Source organism: Helicoverpa armigera, chromosome 21 (assembly GCF_030705265.1).
Source record: "Helicoverpa armigera isolate CAAS_96S chromosome 21, ASM3070526v1, whole genome shotgun sequence".
Lineage (NCBI taxonomy): Eukaryota > Metazoa > Arthropoda > Insecta > Lepidoptera > Noctuidae > Helicoverpa > Helicoverpa armigera.
In genome coordinates this window covers 411,938-431,963 of record NC_087140.1, presented here as the reverse complement: position 1 = coordinate 431,963, position 20,026 = coordinate 411,938, and the positions used below count along the sequence as shown (strand labels likewise).

The window sequence follows — 20,026 nt, the reverse complement described above, 5'->3', positions numbered from 1 at the left end:
ACCTTAATTAGTCGTCAGCTCGTACATATCGTCAATTTATGTAATAACATAACCTACCTACATAGGCTACATATCTTCTTAAAAATTATCAAATTAAAGTTAGTAAATTCATGAGTATCAATTACACTCCCCACATCATGGTCACCCTACATGACACCTACAATTCGCTAAAGACTCACCAACAATACAAATAGGATTATTTACCGCGTCCATTACACTACAATACTCATTCATGATCCACAAAAAAAAATACGAGTTTGTGAGTTTGTTATTCCCACGGAGTACTTGACTTTTGCGCAAATTCGCTGCGGCCCAAATCAGGTTGCACCTCAAAAAATTTGACAGATTTCGAAAAGGCCCCTTTTTTAGACCCCGTGATCGATTTGATGCGATTTTTGTGTTTGTTTAGTCGACCTTTGGCTTGTAATTTTTGACACTTACACCTTTTTGAGACTCCCACGCAATATTTTTGTCAGACTTAAAAAAACATGTTCTCAATTTGACCGATCTATGTCTGTATGTTTGCTCGCGATTACCTCGTGTTTGGCTAAATTGATTTATGCGGTTTTCAGCATAGAATTTGTCTGACTTACCTATATTGAAAGTGTTATATACGTAGTAAATATGTTTTAAGTAATCAGTGGTTACAGTCACAAAGATAGATAATGAAATATGGTTTAAAGGTAAATATTAAGTTTAAAGTAGAACTTTACAGACTTTACCTACTCACTTTATAATAAATAATAATAAACAACGTATCCAACCTCAAACGCAATAAAAAAATCGACGCTAATGACAGCTTCCTTCACAAACGGAAGCGCGGGAAAGCACAACAAACTGTCATGGCGGCCACCCATGGCGCGTGATTTGTCACTGCGGTAATGATGGCACAACTTGCATGAAGATCGCATTGTTATTTCGAAAACATACCGACTAGGATTTAAATGAAATAGGTTTAATAATTGCGTGAATGTTGATGGCAAATCAATTGATTGGGATACGTGGATACAGAATGATTTATATGGGACCTTTCTTGACGGCGTTGATAAATTAATTGAAGACGTTTAAAGATATTGTGTCAATCACTGAATCTTCGCTGTCAAAATATTTTTCGCCACTTTTTACATAGGTAATACTTAAGCTGCTTAAGTTAGAAATATACTTAAATGTTAATTATCAAGTTTCCTATTTTCCGGAAGAACAATTTTTAGCTAGGTACCTGATATAACAATCACACTTGTTGTCCGCAAAAAAATCTTTCTATAGGGCATGAGGAATATCAACATACCTATATTTTTATGGGAGTGTCGCTGAAATGAGGAAGGTTAACTTTAACATAATTCAAAAACTTTGAAAGCGTTCCACTCGTCGTTATGAAGAACACTTACGTCTTCCAAAATCTAGAGACCAACAAAGAAACAGACCTTTCCAACTCACTATCACGTTATAATACTAGCAATAGTATCAATAACCAGGGCCTATTAAATGAATTAAATACAACATTCTATCAACAAGCTAAAGCTATAAATTTTCGCTAACAATCGTAAGGACGCATTTCAAAGTATCGCTGGCTTTTGTTGCTTGCACTCGGCACCCCTATGCGAGGGATGGTACAATACACCCCGGAGTACTAGCGTGCTTGTGGTAGACCACACGTGGGGTTGGGCTTATATCCACTGGGTTTGGGGTGCACCACCCTAAGTTTTGGTGGTATGGAGATCGCGTAATTAAAAGGTTGGGTTTTGAATTTTTGAGGCAATATAGACGGAACGTGTTCAAATTACTAGTAGGTATGATACCGTACTTAACTGTCGAGAAGAGAAAGGCTCAGTAACAAAAAGTAAAACATAATATTTAATACGTAAATAACTAACTATATTATGACGAAACTATAACATAAGAAAGCAAATCCTACATTTCATCTTTGACAGAAGATCTAATTTTATCGACATACTCTTCAACCACCAGCGAAACATCGGTCACATTCAAACCGTTTGCTTCAAAATAATCAATATTTTCAGGTTCCTTCACGTATTCCTGTAGAGCCGCGAACAGTTTCTTAGCCTTCACCTTTCCACGATACATCTTCAAACAGAACTTTTTCATTACTTTCAGCATGTCAAAAACTGTTGCAATAATGTTATTCTCATCCGTACTATATGTCCAGGTCTTTATGAATATATTCAGAAGCCCGTTACAGACCGCTGGAGTCGCCATATGTTCTAACAACCCTGTTCGAATATAAAACTTCATTTTCTCAGGTTCAACGATAGTTTTCTGCGGATCCTCCCTAACTATCAAATGCTCTTTTAGTATCTTGTTGAAAAGGTCAAGGAGGGTCTTAATTCCTGATGTGTCTAACTTGGCTGCTTGCTCGTAAAAAGGTACTAGACCCTTAAGCTTCATCACTCTAGCTTGTACCTTAGGATTGTCCGGTAACCAAAGATAAAGCACATCCAAAGAATGGGCTTTTAACGCTAAGTTATCAATCTCAAAAATGTCTAGAAGTCTGTCAACTACAGTTATGGGTATTACAGCTGAAGTGGTGGTCGGAGCTACTTCAAAAAGAAGTTTCAAAAGGATGAGGACGTGAACTTTAAGCTTGTCATCGTCTACTTTGAGATCCTGAGAAACGATTCTATCTAATCCCTTCGCTTTAAGGAATTTGTATGCGTTATTTGGATTCAGTTTGACAGCCTCGTTGATGTAATGAACTAGTTTAGTCATCTCTTCGCTTATTTCTTCAGGGTCTGCTATCAACTTGGAATCATCGATGTTCAATTGGTCAAGCGTTTCTGCTAGTTTTTCTAGTTTCTGTATCGCAGTTTCTATGTCGGGGTTGATGAGATCTTCGAGATTGAGGTCTTGGCTACCCATTTTCGGAGGTTCCACTGAAATGAAGTTAAGTTGTTATTTCAATAAATGCTACTTTTCAGGGAACTTTTGGTACACTATTCATCTATGTCTAGTATGTCTACAGATAGGCGACGTTTCTCTTAACATAACCCCTGACTGCGTCAACGAACTGGTACTGTAACCTTCACCTTGACACCTCTCTTACCGTTGCCGGGAAGCCGCATGTAATTAGCCCGAACATTTTTGAAAATATTTTGATTAACTGATGTGTAATGTAACACACAAGTAGGTTTGCCTGTGTGTTACATATACCTACCTACTGCAGAAAACCTAAAGAAAGGTGCGGAAAACTATAGGAAAACTGGTCTTAAAGGGTCACTATTAAATAAGAAAAAAAGTATTGTATACCTGATCCTATGGTTGCTTTAGTAACATCTTCACCGCTAACGGTGTCCAGCAAAAGTGTAATAACACAAATTAAACTTAAAATACGGGACATCTTTACAATCACCATGTCCTTTTTATTGACAGAAGAATAAAGGAAAATTCAAAGAGAATTTGCTGGTTCAAAAGAAGGTTGGTTGTAGCATAAACTATATGTAATTATGGACGGATGATTGCCGCTCGTCTAAAAAGTTAAAATAAGTAGAAGTTAGAATACCTACACTATAATTAAAAAACGATATAAGTAGGTTAGAAAGGGAGTTAATCGTTTCAGAATAGTCAAATAATCTGTTATAAAAATCATATCATAGGTATCATTTCATGAATCTACATAATAGGTAGGTCCCGCGGTCCTTCACACACATTTTTCTATTGTCATGAGTCTGTCAGAATCTTTGTCAAAGAGCAAAGAAGAAACATTGTGTATTATTAAATAACCAATCAAAAAAAGTATTCAAAAGACTATTACGAATCACATTTAATAAGTAAATATACGAAATAAAAACTTAGTTCCTATGTAAAACGTATAACTTATAACAGTGTAGGAATAGTTACCTGGTAAATGTGATAATGGATTCGTTGACTGTGATGTCTCGGTGTGGAGACGGTTCTTGCTGCTGCCTTCCTCACAGGAGCTGGATCGCGCTTATATCTATTATTAGTTTAGTAAGTTAATATCATTATAATGTACCGTATCTAAGTACTATTCTATTCTATTAGATCCTATTACTATAGGAGGCCAAGTAGATCCTGTAGATACACAGGAATAGCGGATGTTTGTGGTCTAAGGACCTTCCATCCTCAGTGGGTTTGCCCAAATAGCAAACCTTCAAAGTAAAAGAATCAGCCTTTAGGAACAAAAACAATTCTTGATAAACACACTTACAAATGAAACATTGATCTGAAAATTTTCAGCCACTTTACATACCTACTTTACCTTACTCATTTATGTATTATGTTCAGGTAACTGGGACTTTTAAACATTTAAATTCATTCACTGTTGGGAAGCTCGTGGTAACATAACATACGCTATATTTACTGTTGGGAAGCTATACTATCTAACTAGGCTATATTTTGTCTGGCAACGGCAAGTTTCCCGGAAACTTGGGTGAAACCGCATGTAAACAGCTAGTGAACTATAATCTCAGAACGTTTATTATTACAGATAGCCTGTATCCTAGATGTGGTGACGAATGAAACGTGCACGCAATGTCCTGCGAGCTGCGCAATGATAGTTTCATACGTGGAGTGCGCCAAACAGCTGCTCATTACATTGTTTCAGATGGCTAACCTTTTGTTACTGCTTGCTTCTATTGTTGTAAGTATTTGTTATTAAACAAATTAGTAGCCAAATTATGGAATAAGGCTTTACAAAATATTCCACGAGACGACTTCAGGCTTGAATGCAGGCTGCAATAAAACCTTTTTATGGATTCTCGTACTTACTTATACATTCTATTTCACGAAAGCGGTTGAGCCATACTTGTGCGTTACTCATGCTAATGCACATTTTCTTCCTTTGCGTAAGCTCAGGAACATTCAGTCAATATATGTAGCTCAATCGCAAACAGGTTATACAATATTACAAAGATTAAAGTTATATTATACTTATGTGCAGATAGGCAGTCGCTTCTTGTAAAGCACTGGTACTCAGCTGAATCCGGTTAGACTGGAAGCCGACCCCAACGTGATTGGGAAAAGGCTCGGAGGATGATGATGATACTTATGTGCATGTCTTTGTGACTTGTACGGCTCACTCGCTTTCATGAAACATACCGACATAAAAGGTCGACTTTTGAATTATTTACGTAACAATAGCTTTTTCACAAACGCAGGAAAGTGCAGTCCTAGTACAGCTCTACGTGTGGTACACCCTGGCGTTCGTGATCATGGGTCTGGTGGTGAACGTCGTGGACTTTCTGCTGAAGTACAAGACGCAAGGCAACTCCTGCATCGTCGGGTTCGTCACTGAAGTCTGCTTCTTATTTGGTGAGCATTACAGGCCCCTAACGTGTGTTTCCACATCTATCACGCATTGCCAATCTAGCAAACAGTAGTGAAATACTAAATCAATGCTTTCAATTTATACACTGTTTGCTTCTGCGGTGTTTCACCCGCTTCCTGAGGAAACTACTCATCGCATTTGGATAAAAAGTCGTCTTTTTATCCACGTGCGATGAGCTGTATTACCACTTAGCTTCATCAAAATCCGTTTAGCGGTTTGCGCGTGAAGAAACCCAAAAACCTCGAGTGGATAATGAATGAATTCATTGGGTTATATTTTTAGATATATATATAATATTACTTTGTTTGTTTTCAGTAATATTTCGTTGCTTACCTCTCGTGGATACTTACAGAAAGCACATCGGCGGTGAATCTTCCATAACATCATAGCGTGTAAATAACACTAATTTATACTACTTTGATAGATAAGGTAAAAAATTTAATAAAAAATCACAAAATAATTTTTAACTTTTTCATTTTATATTTTTGTACTATCTACTATATACAATGTGGATATTAAATATCTATAGAAAAAAACATCGTACAACAAAACTTAGATTTAACGCGAATACTAAAATAACACGGTTCCCGCTGAACGCATACACACATTTACTTAATTATTTTATATATAAAAAAAAACCTAAATCGCTTACTCTTCTTCAGTACCAAACATTTTGGAAGCTATTTTATATTTATGCTCGAAAAAATTGGAGTCTTACTTCTTCTTCTTCTTTCGTGTCGATGACATGTCTTACAGAAACACTACACTTTGTCAGCCCAATATGCCGCCACAGCGAGAGCACGGTCGGACGCGCTCATTAGGTCTTACTAATCTACATTTAAAGGAACGCCGCAAGACTAAATGATAAACTCAAAGAACATTTTGTTATTGCACCAAATAATCAGTCAGCATGGTTAAATATATAGTTTTCTCGAAATCCATCATTTAGAATGAAAATTTGCAAATCGGTAACAGAAAGAAGGTCTTCGAGAAATCGAGTAACAAAGACAAAAAAAAACAACTGAATTGAGAACCTCCTTTTTGGGAAGTCGCTTAATAAATGTAAATTTTGTCTATTCTAGATAATTTCAAAAGCTTTGACCTCAAAATATTGAAATAGCTCCCAAAACAATATGAAACAAAAGCTGTGAAACTGAATCGAAGTTCAATTTCGATGCGATAATATTTGCAAATTATACTTTAAAACGACAATGGTCAGGCTACCCAAACGTCATGACTTATCGACAATACCTTGGGATTCATCAATGTATAAAAAGTGGTAGTTAAATGTATAAAAATTACTGTCGCAGTCGATCAGAATCTATCTATAAGGCTTATAATACAAAGGCACGATGCCCGCATCAAAATAACTTCGACCCAGTTCCACTATTTAACAATTATTTTGGTACATACAAAATCGATACAAATATCGCATCTATTACTAAAAGTACTTTCTGACATTGTTTTAGAAAATCATTTACATACTATTATTGTTGTTTTCACAGAGGAATACATAGGCTGTAGGAAAAGAAATTTAACATGATAAAATTCGTTACTCGTTCCGAGGCATACGCGGTTATTTCAACCTCCATTCGAGGTACAAGGCATAATTTTCATTGAACTACTTATTGGCAAAACAACGCTTAAGTTCCTTACTTACCATGAAAAGAATATACAATAAATCATGCAAATGGCTTTATTTTTTTATAAAAACACAGATACGATGATTTTTTCGCTGTTGTTGCCGCTAGTAGGCTATTTAACTTGCCAAACCCTATCGAGACTGGACAAGGGCTCCAGAAGGAACATGGTAGGTTTTAGTCAGTAAGAGTCTGACACTCCCTCGCGTTGCACCCACCGCAAGAGGGGTCATTTGTTGTTGACTTCCCATCAACAAAAAAGGCTAATAAAGTTCATTTTATATTTTCATTCGTCAACTACAATTTCTGACATAAAAAACACAGCGTGAATTGACGCGTCATTGAACGTACATTACAATAAACACGATATGAACATTAACAATCTCACTCCGCACAATTGGTCATTTATTAAACTTTTAACATCTAAAGCATGTTACACATTGAATTACAGACTCATGCCACCTCGCATTCGCCAGTTCACACCAAATAACTTTGCGTTTCTGAAGTTAGGGTGCATCTACACGGTGCCAGTAGCTTGCGCATGTTAAGCACATGCGCATGGTTACATGCATCTTAAAAACGTGCGGATCCAGCGACTCGCGCTTTGGTACATCCAAAAGCAAAATGCCCACCCGCGTGCTCTTGTCAATTGTCACTTGCGCGTGTTGACTTGCTACACGCACCGTGTAGACGCACCCTTAAGAATTTGACGTTGCGCATTTTTTCGTACGGATCTAAATCTTCCGATTCTTATGAAAGTTAGCCAATATGGTCAAAAATATGAACAAAACACTACCATGCCTAAAACGTCAAATGTCCGACTTCAAAATAGCGAAGTTAATTGGCACGAACTTCATATTCTTGCATTATTTTAATAAAGCAGGCATTTCGAAAAGATCTATCAATATCTACCTATATTAAATTACCGGTTCACATTAACAAAGTTCTTCTATTTAAAACGTGTCCTTAAAACTGAAATAGTTACACACACATATTTGAACAGCTGAAAATATCTATTTGCCTCATTTCAAACCGATATGAGGCATAAAGTTTGCCGCTCTATCGAAACAATGCAAGTTATTTATGATATAACTAACCTTAGTTACATAGAAAGGCTCTGTAGGCATATATTTATTTATCATATTATTCAATTCTACAGAAAACAAAATTCTAATCTAAATATACATAAAAGTTTACGATACAAACTAATTCACAAATAGTTTTACTCAAGATTTATTTACCGAAACTTATTTTGGCACTAGAAATTATACTGAAAAGTAATAATGTCCAATTTCTATGTCAAATCCCAGTGAGATCACAACTTAAAGTTATCTTCAAAATCTTTCGACTGTAACACGTGAATACATCAACACTTACGCCGAATTCCAATAAACTATCTATTGTTAGCTTACTAGAGGTAGAAGTTTTACATTGCTTGTATGGGGCTAATGTCAAAATATCCTTATTTTAACTACTACCTCTAGTATGCAAATCAACCAATAAGTAGGTTATAGAAATCCACAGTTACATACATATTTCATGATACATTTATGCGCGAAGTGTGTCGAAAAAAAATTATTTAGAGAAGGAACTCAAAGTTTTCTAAATATTCGACTTTGTTGACTTGTATTTAGTCGATTATTTAATTGTTTTTTTTTCTAATCGCCATCTCTATAAGTAAATTGTCACGTAATTTTTAACAGTATTTCTTGCTTGATATAATTAAAGCTTGACTTAAGCCAATTAAAATAAAGTCACGTTGAATACAGTATCAGACCTAAAAGGTCATTAGTGACACAGTAAAACAAAGAAAATAGTCGTATCTGGCTAAATTATCCTGGCTCTGTCTTATAACTTCATAATGACAGCAATTTTGAACTTTATCTCCTTTACATAACGATACAAATACTATGACTCGACTGTACTAGGTAGGTACACGGAGGATTGTGGCCGTCTGCGGGTTGTTCGAAAGAGATACCGCGGCCCTGGTACATAAAAGGCCTACGACGGAACAAGGGCGGAAACAGTAAAGTTCCTCGTCCATTATCCGCATTTCGGATACGCTTCTTTCTTAGCAGATATTCCGTTATGACATCTCCGCTTCATTTTGTTCTCCATGACTATGTATTACAAACCCACCATATAATTCCATGTAAAACCTTAGTTCATCGACGATAAAGTTCAAAATGCATCTCATTTGAAATTGCACAATTATAAGAATTCACATAAACATAATAAATGTGTATATTTTTTATTCGTGTTTTCGTATTATTTAATGTAACAATATATTACTAATTATCATGATATATTACAAAAAATATTTCTTTACGAACACTTCTTATAGGGCATCATTTAATGGGAATTGGGTCAATCTTGTTGGGTTTTTAAATGATGATCGAATAAGAAACTCGTTAGAACACAGAAATGGGACGAACAGTGAACCAATAAGTGGTAATATAATTTGAAATCACAGCCTGAGTTTATAGTTAACTTTGTGAACACAGTTTTTCAAAAATATCAATTTTGCAAAATAGCAGTTTCTTGATGCAATCCCTAGCTTCTATCTCGATTTTATGCTCTATAGAACTCATTTAGTAACTTGTAACTTAAAAGTCATTTTCCAATATGGCGGTGTAACGACGTTCTAACTTCGATTTTGCATGTCCAATACGATAACTCAAATCTGATTGCCCGACATTTTTTTATACACACGATTATAATTCTCTTTACCCATAACTAGGTTTAAAGAAATCTATGTAAAATTCTCTGTAAATATCTTCTAGGCAGCAAATAGAAAATCCAGCCATTACACAAAAAAAAACCTAATTGACACATCATCCAGTACTATTTAAAAAAAGAACGAAAAAAAATAAAATCAGACTTACTTCGAAATAAAACCTCCAACTTTTCTTTAGTACATATTCCATTTTTGAATCACTGAACGTCACACACACTGTCACTTAACTAACACTCTGATTGGCTATTGACACTATAGGCTGTTGGTTATTGGTTGAGATGACTGTGGAGCCCGGGGGTATTTTCTGAGGCACCATGCCGTCTATATGCCTATATTTCTTGAGCCTCGTCCACTGGCCGTTGTTATAGTTCATTTGGAAGTGCATTTCAGATAACATGGTGAGGTATGTGTCGTCTGATTGTAGAACGTTCTCGATGTTTTCTGATAGTTTTATCGTTACTATGTTACCTAGGTTCGGACACGGGTTATCTGCGAAAGAAATAGAAATAGGTACATATTTTAAATTCTGTCACTAAAGCCTGGTTTTGCTGGTTACCGATAAAGTGTCAGTTAGTTATCCCAAAGTTAATCCTATCTGCCAGATAAAGGCTCCTTACAATTCCAACCAGATATTGTGCTATCTATAGGAAACCTGTTAAATCAAATTATAATTTATGTGTCAGATAAGTTCCTAATACTTTCAACAGTATTTGGTGAAACTGGCCATTAATATTTCGGAGTAACTGCAAGATAATCAAGGAAAAAGCTGGATAGATAAAAATAAACGTATGTATGTAGTGGTTACCTCTGGAGCCAGCCATGAAACCAAGTATAAGCGCTTTCTCCGGCCTCGTGACACGATTCGCGTTGCGGAACATATCTTGTGCCTCCAACATTTGTTCGCGCTGAAACAAACAGATTTAATTAACAAAAGAAACAATAAATACTTTATTAAAAACACATTATTTAATATAAATACTTCAGGAACCGATTTCTTGTTATGGTTTTCATTGTAATTATGTAATAAATAATATGTAAGAATATAAACTATATCTTGCAATTTGCACATCTTTCTATGAGATCACGGCAAGTTGCACGTTCTGTTGCGGCTGTTGCACGTTCTGTTGCGGCTGTTGCACTATATGTGACACACGTGATGATGTATAAACTGACCGTAAGCGAGAGTCCTCTACGCGGCAACAGCGGCTGCTGCGCGGGTTGCACGTTCTGTTGCGGCTGTTGCACGGCTTGTTGCTGCGGCTGTTGCACGGGAGCGGCCGCTTGCACTACCTGTGGCTGTTGCACTGTTTGTGCTATCTGTACCTGTGGGAAAATTTCGTGATAAAAATTTTTTGCGATAAAAATGAAGTATCTAAAGTTGAAAAAAAAAGGTATGTACTACTAAATTTTAAGCACTATTCCGACATCATTCTATCTCTGCCACACTTACGTTTCTACGACAGAAATTCTTTCAAGTAGAACCTATACATAAGTAACGTTGGAGTACTTCGAGGATATTAACTTTGTTAAATATACTTAAGTTGAAAGAAATACCCTATTTATGCACTTTACCATCGATTTTCAAGATCTAAACCAAAATTTTACTAACAGGTTGCGCGATCTGGTGTTGCAGAGGCGGTTGCGTATGTACGGCGGGCACCACCGTCCGCGCAGCTTGCTGCACCACTGATTGTGTCATCTGGAACAAAACATACACAATATTACATTTTGAATAATATTTATGTGACTAAAGAGTGAACGTGGTTAAATCAAAGCCGCGTGGATTGATCGACCATGAGGATAAGCAACGCTTAGCACGGTCAGTCCGTGAATGGATGACCATTTTGTCATAACGAGTTCTTCCGTATTTCAGAAGACTGATAGGTAACTAGGTTAAGGAGGTCAGGTCAAGGTCATAGGCAGTCGCTCCTTGTAAAAACACTGGTACTCAGCTGCATCCGGTTAGACTGGAAACCGATCCCAACTTAGTTGCCTAGACTGGCGGACTGGACTTTGCGTGACTGGTTGTAAAATAAAATTGTGTTGAGCAGGTTCTGTGTGTCAGCAGTAGCGGCTACCAGTAGCTACTGTGCAGTAATACTCACGGGCTTGATGTTCTGCAGCAGCACAGCCTTGCCGCCGGGCTGCAGGATCACGGTGGACGTGTTGAGCAGGTTCTGTGTGTCAGCAGTAGCGGCTACCAGTAGCTACTGTGCAGTAATACTCACGGGCTTGATGTTCTGCAGCAGCACAGCCTTGCCGCCGGGCTGCAGGATCACGGTGGACGTGTTGAGCAGGTTCTGTGTGTCAGCAGTAGCGGCTACCAGTAGCTACTGTGCAGTAATACTCACGGGCTTGATGTTCTGCAGCAGCACAGCCTTGCCGCCGGGCTGCAGGATCACGGTGGACGTGTTGAGCAGGTTCTGTGTGTCAGCAGTAGCGGCTACCAGTAGCTACTGTGCAGTAATACTCACGGGCTTGATGTTCTGCAGCAGCACAGCCTTGCCGCCGGGCTGCAGGATCACGGTGGACGTGTTGAGCAGGTTCTGTGTGTCAGCAGTAGCGGCTACCAGTAGCTACTGTGCAGTAATACTCACGGGCTTGATGTTCTGCAGCAGCACAGCCTTGCCGCCGGGCTGCAGGATCACGGTGGACGTGTTGAGCAGGTTCTGTGTGTCAGCAGTAGCGGCTACCAGTAGCTACTGTGCAGTAATACTCACGGGCTTGATGTTCTGCAGCAGCACAGCCTTGCCGCCGGGCTGCAGGATCACGGTGGACGTGTTGAGCAGGTTCTGTGTGTCAGCAGTAGCGGCTACCAGTAGCTACTGTGCAGTAATACTCACGGGCTTGATGTTCTGCAGCAGCACAGCCTTGCCGCCGGGCTGCAGGATCACGGTGGACGTGTTGAGCAGGTTCTGTGTGTCAGCAGTAGCGGCTACCAGTAGCTACTGTGCAGTAATACTCACGGGCTTGATGTTCTGCAGCAGCACAGCCTTGCCGCCGGGCTGCAGGATCACGGTGGACGTGTTGAGCAGGTTCTGTGTGTCAGCAGTAGCGGCTACCAGTAGCTACTGTGCAGTAATACTCACGGGCTTGATGTTCTGCAGCAGCACAGCCTTGCCGCCGGGCTGCAGGATCACGGTGGACGTGTTGAGCAGGTTCTGTGTGTCAGCAGTAGCGGCTACCAGTAGCTACTGTGCAGTAATACTCACGGGCTTGATGTTCTGCAGCAGCACAGCCTTGCCGCCGGGCTGCAGGATCACGGTGGACGTGTTGAGCAGGTTCTGTGTGTCAGCAGTAGCGGCTACCAGTAGCTACTGTGCAGTAATACTCACGGGCTTGATGTTCTGCAGCAGCACAGCCTTGCCGCCGGGCTGCAGGATCACGGTGGACGTGTTGAGCAGGTTCTGTGTGTCAGCAGTAGCGGCTACCAGTAGCTACTGTGCAGTAATACTCACGGGCTTGATGTTCTGCAGCAGCACAGCCTTGCCGCCGGGCTGCAGGATCACGGTGGACGTGTTGAGCAGGTTCTGTGTGTCAGCAGTAGCGGCTACCAGTAGCTACTGTGCAGTAATACTCACGGGCTTGATGTTCTGCAGCAGCACAGCCTTGCCGCCGGGCTGCAGGATCACGGTGGACGTGTTGAGCAGGTTCTGTGTGGACAGCAGTAGAGGTTTGCCTCCTGCTGGGCCGGCTATCAGTAACTTGGGTTGTTGGCCTATTACTATTGGTTTTGCACCGGTACCCTGTGGAAGTGAAGCGCAAATTAACGATGAACATCTAAAGAATAGTGCTACATAGTATAAAAATACGGTTGAATTGAGAACCTCCGCTTTTTTGGGAAGTCTGTTAAAAACACAGTCACTTCTTGTTCTGTCTCTATGTCCCTTTGTACGCTTAAATCTTCAAAACAACGCAATCGATTCTGCGTTTGTTTTAATACATAGAGTAACTGAAGAGGTTAGGTTAGGGGTTTATATGTGTGTGTGTGTACCAGTATTTCCCCAATAAATTGTGGGGAAATACTGGTATCTCATACGAAGCACAGCGGGTCGCTAGTTAAACATGATCTGTGGGCATATAAAACTCATAGCTATGTATACATACATGTACAAGCAGTGGGCTGGGCGCGGGCGGCGCGGTGTCGGCGCTGTCCTGCGTGTCTGCGGGTGCGGCGCCGGGAGACGCGGGTGCTGCCGCTGGCGCTGGCGTGCTCGGCTCCGCTGTATAATGTAATTGTTAGATTTTATATGTAAATATTTTGTATTTTGCGTAAATAAAGTGCAGTGAGCTGGTATTCAGCTGCTGTTTTTAGTTTGTAGATAACTTTGATGTGGCTATAAAGTAATATACAACAGAAAAATCGCAGTTTATCTTAAAAGATTATTTAAGGTTAGGTATTTTTATATCACTACAATTTGGGTTGATAAACATTTTTCCAAATAGAAAAGAAAGCAACTTTCAAAGCATTAAATAATACACATGATATACAGATTTTCATGTCTAAATAGTGACCAATCCACCACATATTCAACAGAGGGTAGATACTTGATAAAGCCAAATGTGGAAATAAATTATACGCTACTCTGAATCTCTCCCGTAAATCCAACAATAATATGATACACATCACTTATTCGAATTTTTAACAGTAAACTGTTTAACAGATATAAGTGATATACATACGGTTGGTGTTCTCCTCAGGTTTGGGCATGGTATAGTTGTTGAGTCCTTTAGCGTAGTCGGGCGGCGGCGGCGACGGCGGGGCGGCCGCCGCTGCTTTCTTAGCACCTTCCTCCATTTCTGTAGGTACATGGGCAAATAAATGTAATTAAGTCGAATTATTTATATGGATTTTGCTTACTTATGGAAGAAATTGGGATGGTTTCATGTACTAGAATTAACTGGAACCTTCTTCATGATAAAATATTTTGTTCCGCTGCTAAGCTAACTTCAAACGTGTTTATTTCTTTTACTGGCTGATCCGAGAAGGTTTTGATTGTAATACAAAATTTTACGAAAGACATACGACAGATGGAAACAGTGTACATAGATATACATAGATGACAGCTTGTACCTAAGCAAATAATTGATTTTCTTATTTAAATAAAGTTAGCTAGCAAGAGTAATAACTCTTAAAATAACATATTACCCATTTTTACGCAAATTGGAGCAAAAATAAATTAAGAGCAGTTTATTATTTATTTTTTTGTTAATAATTCAGGTAATATATTTGTTCATACCAAGTTTCCTCCTCTTCTTGATCTGCGCATGAGTGGCGGGCTGTTCCGCTATATCCAGCAGCTTGATGCCGGCGCGAGGCGGCGGCCGAGCCGCGCCGCGCCACGTACCGCCGCGGCCGCCGCCGAAACGAGACGGCAGGCCTTTTAGGGGTGCTGTGGGGGAATAAAACTAAGGGTTATGGATATGGACTCATCATCTACCGAGCCTTTTTCCCAACTATGTTGGGGTTGGCTTCCAGTCTAACCGGATATAGCTGAGTACCAGTGTTTTACAAGGAGCGACCTCCTCAATCCTGTTATAAGGGCAATCCAATACCCCTTGGTTAGACTGGTGTCAGACTTACTGGCTTCTGACTACGTAACGACTGCCAACGATGTTCAATGACAGTCAGGACCTACAGTTTAACGTATGAAGATTAAATTCAAATTCTTCGGTTTTTTGATGAAGATCTTTTTCTCTCGGGCGCGAATGCTACTGCTACTAATGTTGTGAACGTGAAAGTTTGTATGTAAGGATGTTTGTTCCTCTTTCACACAAAATCTACTAGAGGGTTTCTGATGAAACTTGGTATTACTATTACAGCTTAACGCATATCAAGAATAACATACAGGATAGGTACTCGTCTTTCGGATGAGTAAATAGTAACAAATATAGGAATGCAGTGCCGTTCGCGCGACATACAGCCCCTATGTTCCATCCATATTTTACGCTCAGTTTACAAGGTAGGTAGGATAGTAACTGTATCAAAACTAAATCACCTTCATACCCTCACGTACCTAAAACACCCAGCAGAAACTCAATTTTTATACTAAAACACAGATATTAAACTCACTGGTATCAGTCATCTTCCTAGGCATGCCTCTACTGCGGACAGGCACGGTCGGTGCTTGAGCCTTCTTCTGGTTAGCTTGTACTTCAGTCGCTTTGGCTAGCAGTTCACTACGGAGTGCCACCGACTTGGGCTTGCGTTTCAGTGTGAAATGTTTTACGGGGTTCGGCTGTTGGCCCACCTGGAATGTAATTAATTATTGAGTAAATAGGATAAATGTTTTAGCTTTTGTATATATTCAGGAAATAAAGCATCACTTTAAGGGTAAGTAAGAAGAAAGAGTATAGAAATAAAAACTGTTTTATAACCATAGAACAAGAGTTCGGGAATTTTTATTTGGTAAAGATCAATCACCTGCAGACTAAATTTATATTTAAAGAGTTGTTTTCTGTAAATCTGTCTTTGAAAACATGCCTTGTTTTTAATATAGACAACAACTTTCTTTCGTGTGTAGTGTTTTATCATTATTATTGTACAGTCAACTTCAGGTCAGTGGTAACAGTTTTATAGGAAAATCGTACTTATTACTATTGGGTTAAGGTGCATGACAGTTACCACTGACGTGCAGTCTACCGTACCCATACAACAAATTGCTATGAAAATTTCTTACTTCATAAAATACTACTTACCACAGAAACCAAAGCATTCTTATTTAAATACAGGCACTCTAACGGCAACAGTCCAAGATCCGAGTGTTTAGCTAAAGCCCTCCGCAGCTCGCTGATCATATCACTGAATATAGGCCTGGTCTCATCGAACTCCGCTATCTCGGTGTTGAGAGTGCCCGCTGAGGGAAACGTCTTGAGGGTCTCTGCGAGCATGGCCACCCAGAGGTCTGAGTCCACGGCTGCGACTTCGATGATCTCTTCCAGTTCATTTCTCCACTGAAACATAAGTCACATATTTATTTGATTAATTGTTCTTGCACACAATGTATACTACTACCAGTCTACCTTTTGATGGAGCAGAAATAACTTGCATAATAAAATATATAAATGTATTATTTTTTAGTTCCTCAAAACTTCCCTGGGAGGGGAACCCTCAATTTTACACTTTCGAATATCATAGCTGGCGGATAGCTTGACAGTTTCCTGATTATAATTTTAGACAAGTACTTTTTTTACTTAATTCATTGAAATATTTGATTGCCACATTAGACATAGTAAGGTCATAAATAAAACTATTGTTATAAATCTCCAACATAGACTTTCTATGCTGCGTTATAAACACTACAGCGTCCAATACAGACTACAATTAAGCTTACATAGAGTAATTAACTTGTAATTACAGAACAACTGGTCTACAATTTGCAGTGTCAATCATTCTAGACAGTTCACGGTCAATAGAACATTAGTAAAGCAATTGTAGTACACAATACAACCTCTTAAGTGAATGAGAAAAAATATTATTTTTAGGGTTCTGTACCCAAAAGGGTAAAACGGGAACCTATTGTTTTCGCTTCTCTGTCCGCCTGTCACCAGACTGTATCTCATGAACCGTGATACTTAGAGAGTTGAAACTTTCACAGATGATGTATTTCTGTTGCCGCTATAACAACAAATACTGAAAACTAGAATAAGATAAATATTTTGGGGATTCCCATAAACAAACATGATTTTAAATAATGGTACGGAACCCTTCGTGCGCTAGTCCGACTCGCACTTGGCCGGTTTTTTTTAAACTAATTTAACAATTTTAAAACGTCGTAGTTTAAAAATACTTTCATATTTAATGAACTTTTCTCATATTCCAAATTTTTTATTTTGCAACGTGATGAACATGCTAGTAGAATAAATAAAAAAGCATATCAATACATACATATTAGTACTACAGATGCATGACTCTGATATGAGTTGGATGCAATTTTTCAATATACCTACAATTGATCAATTGAATCATAATAGAACACTCGAAATTGGTGACACATGAACAGCCTATCAAATGTAAGAAGTATTTATACTATAGTCTGTTTTTTAATCTCGTAGACTAAATTGACACTTGCAAAATGTCAAACTTCCAAATAATTTTGCTAGCTCTGTGGTGCAGTGTTGTACTTACGATACGGTTCGATGAATCGTAACTTTTTATCTATAAGAGACGAATTTAATATTCATTCAAAGTTTTATATTTAAAATTCACGTACGTACACATGGCTGTACGACGTGCTACAAACTGCCAGGGATATCTGACCACGCAAAGCCATGTGTAATCGCGTCTATTAGTGCGTCTATTATAGATAAAAAGTTACGATTCAATGAACCGGTATTGTAAGTACAACACTGCACCACAGAGCTAGCAAAATTATTTGGAAGTTTGACATTTTGCAAGTGTCAATTTAGTCTACGAGATTAAAAAACAGACTATAAGATATTGTATCACAAACTAGCCGTATTCCTGTGACTTTACCCGTGCCCTGTGGGACTTGTTGCCCATACTGGGGTAAAATATCCCGGGTAATAGAGCTTTCCAACAGTAAAAAAACATTTAAATCAGTTCAGTAGTTTTTGAGCCTTTAGCTTTTTTAAAGAAACAATCAATAGATTATGTGAAAGTCATATATGCTTAGAAATAATGTTATTTGTGTGATGACAGCAGATAGAAGAGTTTGAAAGGAGAAAACATGCTGAACCCAAATAAAATTGAGATGCAGGCAGGAAGATGATGACAATGCTGACCAAAGGAGAACTTGAAAGGCAATTTAAAAGGTGTAAGTGTGAAAGGTTATGGGTAAATGGTGTGTACTACCGAACAGCTTATGTTGTAGGTATATTCTGCATTTTATATTGTGTGTATTGAAGGGCATAGCAAAGACCAGTTCTGTTGGACTGACTTCAACAGTTAAATATCCTTATACTTAGGTTAATATTGTTAATAATCCAAGAATATCAGAAGCACAGTTCAAGAATACCATTAAATATTTCAAAACATGTTTGTCCTAACATGAAAATTAATGGAGGGAAATGTTTTTTTTTATTATTAAAGACTTTATATCATTCTCTAGATACAAGTATATTATCGTAAGACCTGATATTAGTATGTAAAGTGTTCTTCTATAGAAACTAAATATCAAATTAAAAATTCTAATACATATAGTATCAAGTGCCACCATACTTCTTTCAAAACCAATTACAAAATTGAAATAATAACGTTGTTTATGCCCTGTAGGCTGTTCAACCTGTATGCTTTTGCCTAATCCAATAGTTAACAGCAAGGTCCTTGAATACATTTCACAATACAAGACTAAAATTACATAAAGGTTATATCTATTTCGAGGGCTTTATGTAAACATAGACACAGCCATACATTGTGGGCTCTAATACACTCTTATCGTAGAACAAAACTAATAAAACTGATTTGTTTCGTAATTTAGAAACGTAAATAGTCACGACAACATATCCAAGTCATAAGACATGATTTACACCAAACTAATGCCACCAGGCATGAGAAAATTTACCGCCCATGTAAAATGCTAGCTAACCTGTAATTGGTTTGCTGTAAAATCCCAATTAAAATAATTTCAACAAAAATGTTAGCATGTAAATTCAATAGATGACAACAAATAAAACTACTACATACATGCGTAATATTGCATCTCATTCGTACTCATCGTTATTAATATGACATGAAAGGGACAAAAAACACAATACAGTTACGCAAAACCATAGAACATCAAAGAGAAAAGTTACCTCCTCAACATTTCTGCGCGGGATATGAAAGAAACTTAGCAATAATTTCAATTTCACTTGCGTTTGCAAATCTGGAAAACAATCCTTGATATTTTTCAACACTTCAGCATTTAATTGCGTGCAAATTGAGCCGCTTGTCCACGAATCATTCGAAGTACCGAGTTTATTGTGGAGCCACAAAGATGTGTCACTATCCCGAACGTTCGCCATCTTGCAACTGAACTAGTGACGTTTTCGCCATGTGTCTTTTGAACGAACTCGTAAATGAAGATCGATAAAAATATGTTTTTTGTACAAAAATCATTTTTAAGGATATAAAACATGTTAAATTAAGAAAGATTAAACTGATTTGCTTGACTTTGTTTGAAAAAGATGTTAGTTTTGTCAATTTTATCACAAAATCCTGTTTTATCCTAAAAACTTGATATATCGATATAATCTTGATCGCGAGTTGTACAGCTCAACACTAGGAATATAAAATGGCATTCTCGCAAATATAAACGACATCTTTTTAAATAGGTTGTCTGTAATTATTTTGTAATAAATAATAAATGAGGGCTGCGAGCTCATTTTTTATTTTGAATTAAA

The 20,026-nt window shown here is 38.1% G+C and overlaps 3 protein-coding genes across 4 annotated transcripts in view; 1 reads left to right on the top strand and 2 right to left on the bottom strand.

Annotated features, from left to right (window-relative positions):
- The window catches only part of LOC110374313 (uncharacterized), a 46,047-nt gene extending 40,289 nt beyond the window's left edge, over nucleotides 1–5,758 (top strand). The window contains exons 1-4 of one of the 2 annotated variants that reach the window (XM_064040005.1): nucleotides 3,692–3,966; nucleotides 4,466–4,618; nucleotides 5,136–5,289; nucleotides 5,621–5,758. In XM_064040005.1, the coding sequence (XP_063896075.1) occupies nucleotides 3,871–3,966; nucleotides 4,466–4,618; nucleotides 5,136–5,289; nucleotides 5,621–5,694 (477 nt within the window). In that variant the 5' untranslated portion in view covers nucleotides 3,692–3,870 and the 3' untranslated portion in view covers nucleotides 5,695–5,758. Of the gene's footprint in view, nucleotides 1–3,691; nucleotides 3,967–4,465; nucleotides 4,619–5,135; nucleotides 5,290–5,620 lie in introns of those variants that run through there. The other variant, XM_064040006.1, reaches the window with a different exon arrangement.
- On the bottom strand, nucleotides 1,832–3,374 carry LOC135118383 (uncharacterized). The gene is made up of 2 exons (XM_064040232.1): nucleotides 3,265–3,374; nucleotides 1,832–2,891 (listed from the first exon to the last, which is right to left on the bottom strand). The coding sequence occupies exons 1-2, from the start codon at nucleotides 3,368–3,370 to the stop codon at nucleotides 1,912–1,914; spliced, it is 1,086 nt and encodes a 361-aa protein (XP_063896302.1). The 5' UTR covers nucleotides 3,371–3,374; the 3' UTR covers nucleotides 1,832–1,911.
- A 4-nt stretch (nucleotides 5,759–5,762) lies between the features above and the next one.
- On the bottom strand, nucleotides 5,763–19,672 carry LOC135118333 (negative elongation factor A-like). Its single transcript, XM_064040004.1, has 11 exons — nucleotides 19,439–19,672; nucleotides 16,382–16,636; nucleotides 15,756–15,933; nucleotides 14,923–15,075; nucleotides 14,366–14,482; nucleotides 13,790–13,905; nucleotides 13,264–13,428; nucleotides 11,292–11,381; nucleotides 10,856–11,005; nucleotides 10,488–10,587; nucleotides 5,763–10,171 (listed from the first exon to the last, which is right to left on the bottom strand). Exons 1-11 carry the CDS (start codon nucleotides 19,646–19,648, stop codon nucleotides 9,906–9,908), a joined length of 1,800 nt encoding a protein of 599 aa, XP_063896074.1. The 5' UTR covers nucleotides 19,649–19,672; the 3' UTR covers nucleotides 5,763–9,905.
- Nucleotides 19,673–20,026: the final 354 nt, after the last annotated feature.

What these genes read in the sequence shown, in the direction of transcription:
- LOC135118383 (XM_064040232.1), bottom strand. Translation starts at nt 3,370, where the DNA reads ATGGTGATTGTAAAGATGTCCCGTATTTTAAGTTTAATTTGTGTTATT. An exon ending in TAAAGCAACCATAGGATCAG is followed by an intron (nt 2,892 to 3,264) that starts GTATACAATACT and finishes ACTTCATTTCAG; the next exon opens with TGGAACCTCCGAAAATGGGT.
- LOC135118333 (XM_064040004.1), bottom strand. Translation starts at nt 19,648, where the DNA reads ATGGCGAACGTTCGGGATAGTGACACATCTTTGTGGCTCCACAATAAA. An exon ending in CGCGCAGAAATGTTGAGGAG is followed by an intron (nt 16,637 to 19,438) that starts GTAACTTTTCTC and finishes CTTATGTTTCAG; the next exon opens with TGGAGAAATGAACTGGAAGA. An exon ending in GTAGAGGACTCTCGCTTACG is followed by an intron (nt 10,588 to 10,855) that starts GTCAGTTTATAC and finishes TGTTTGTTTCAG; the next exon opens with CGCGAACAAATGTTGGAGGC.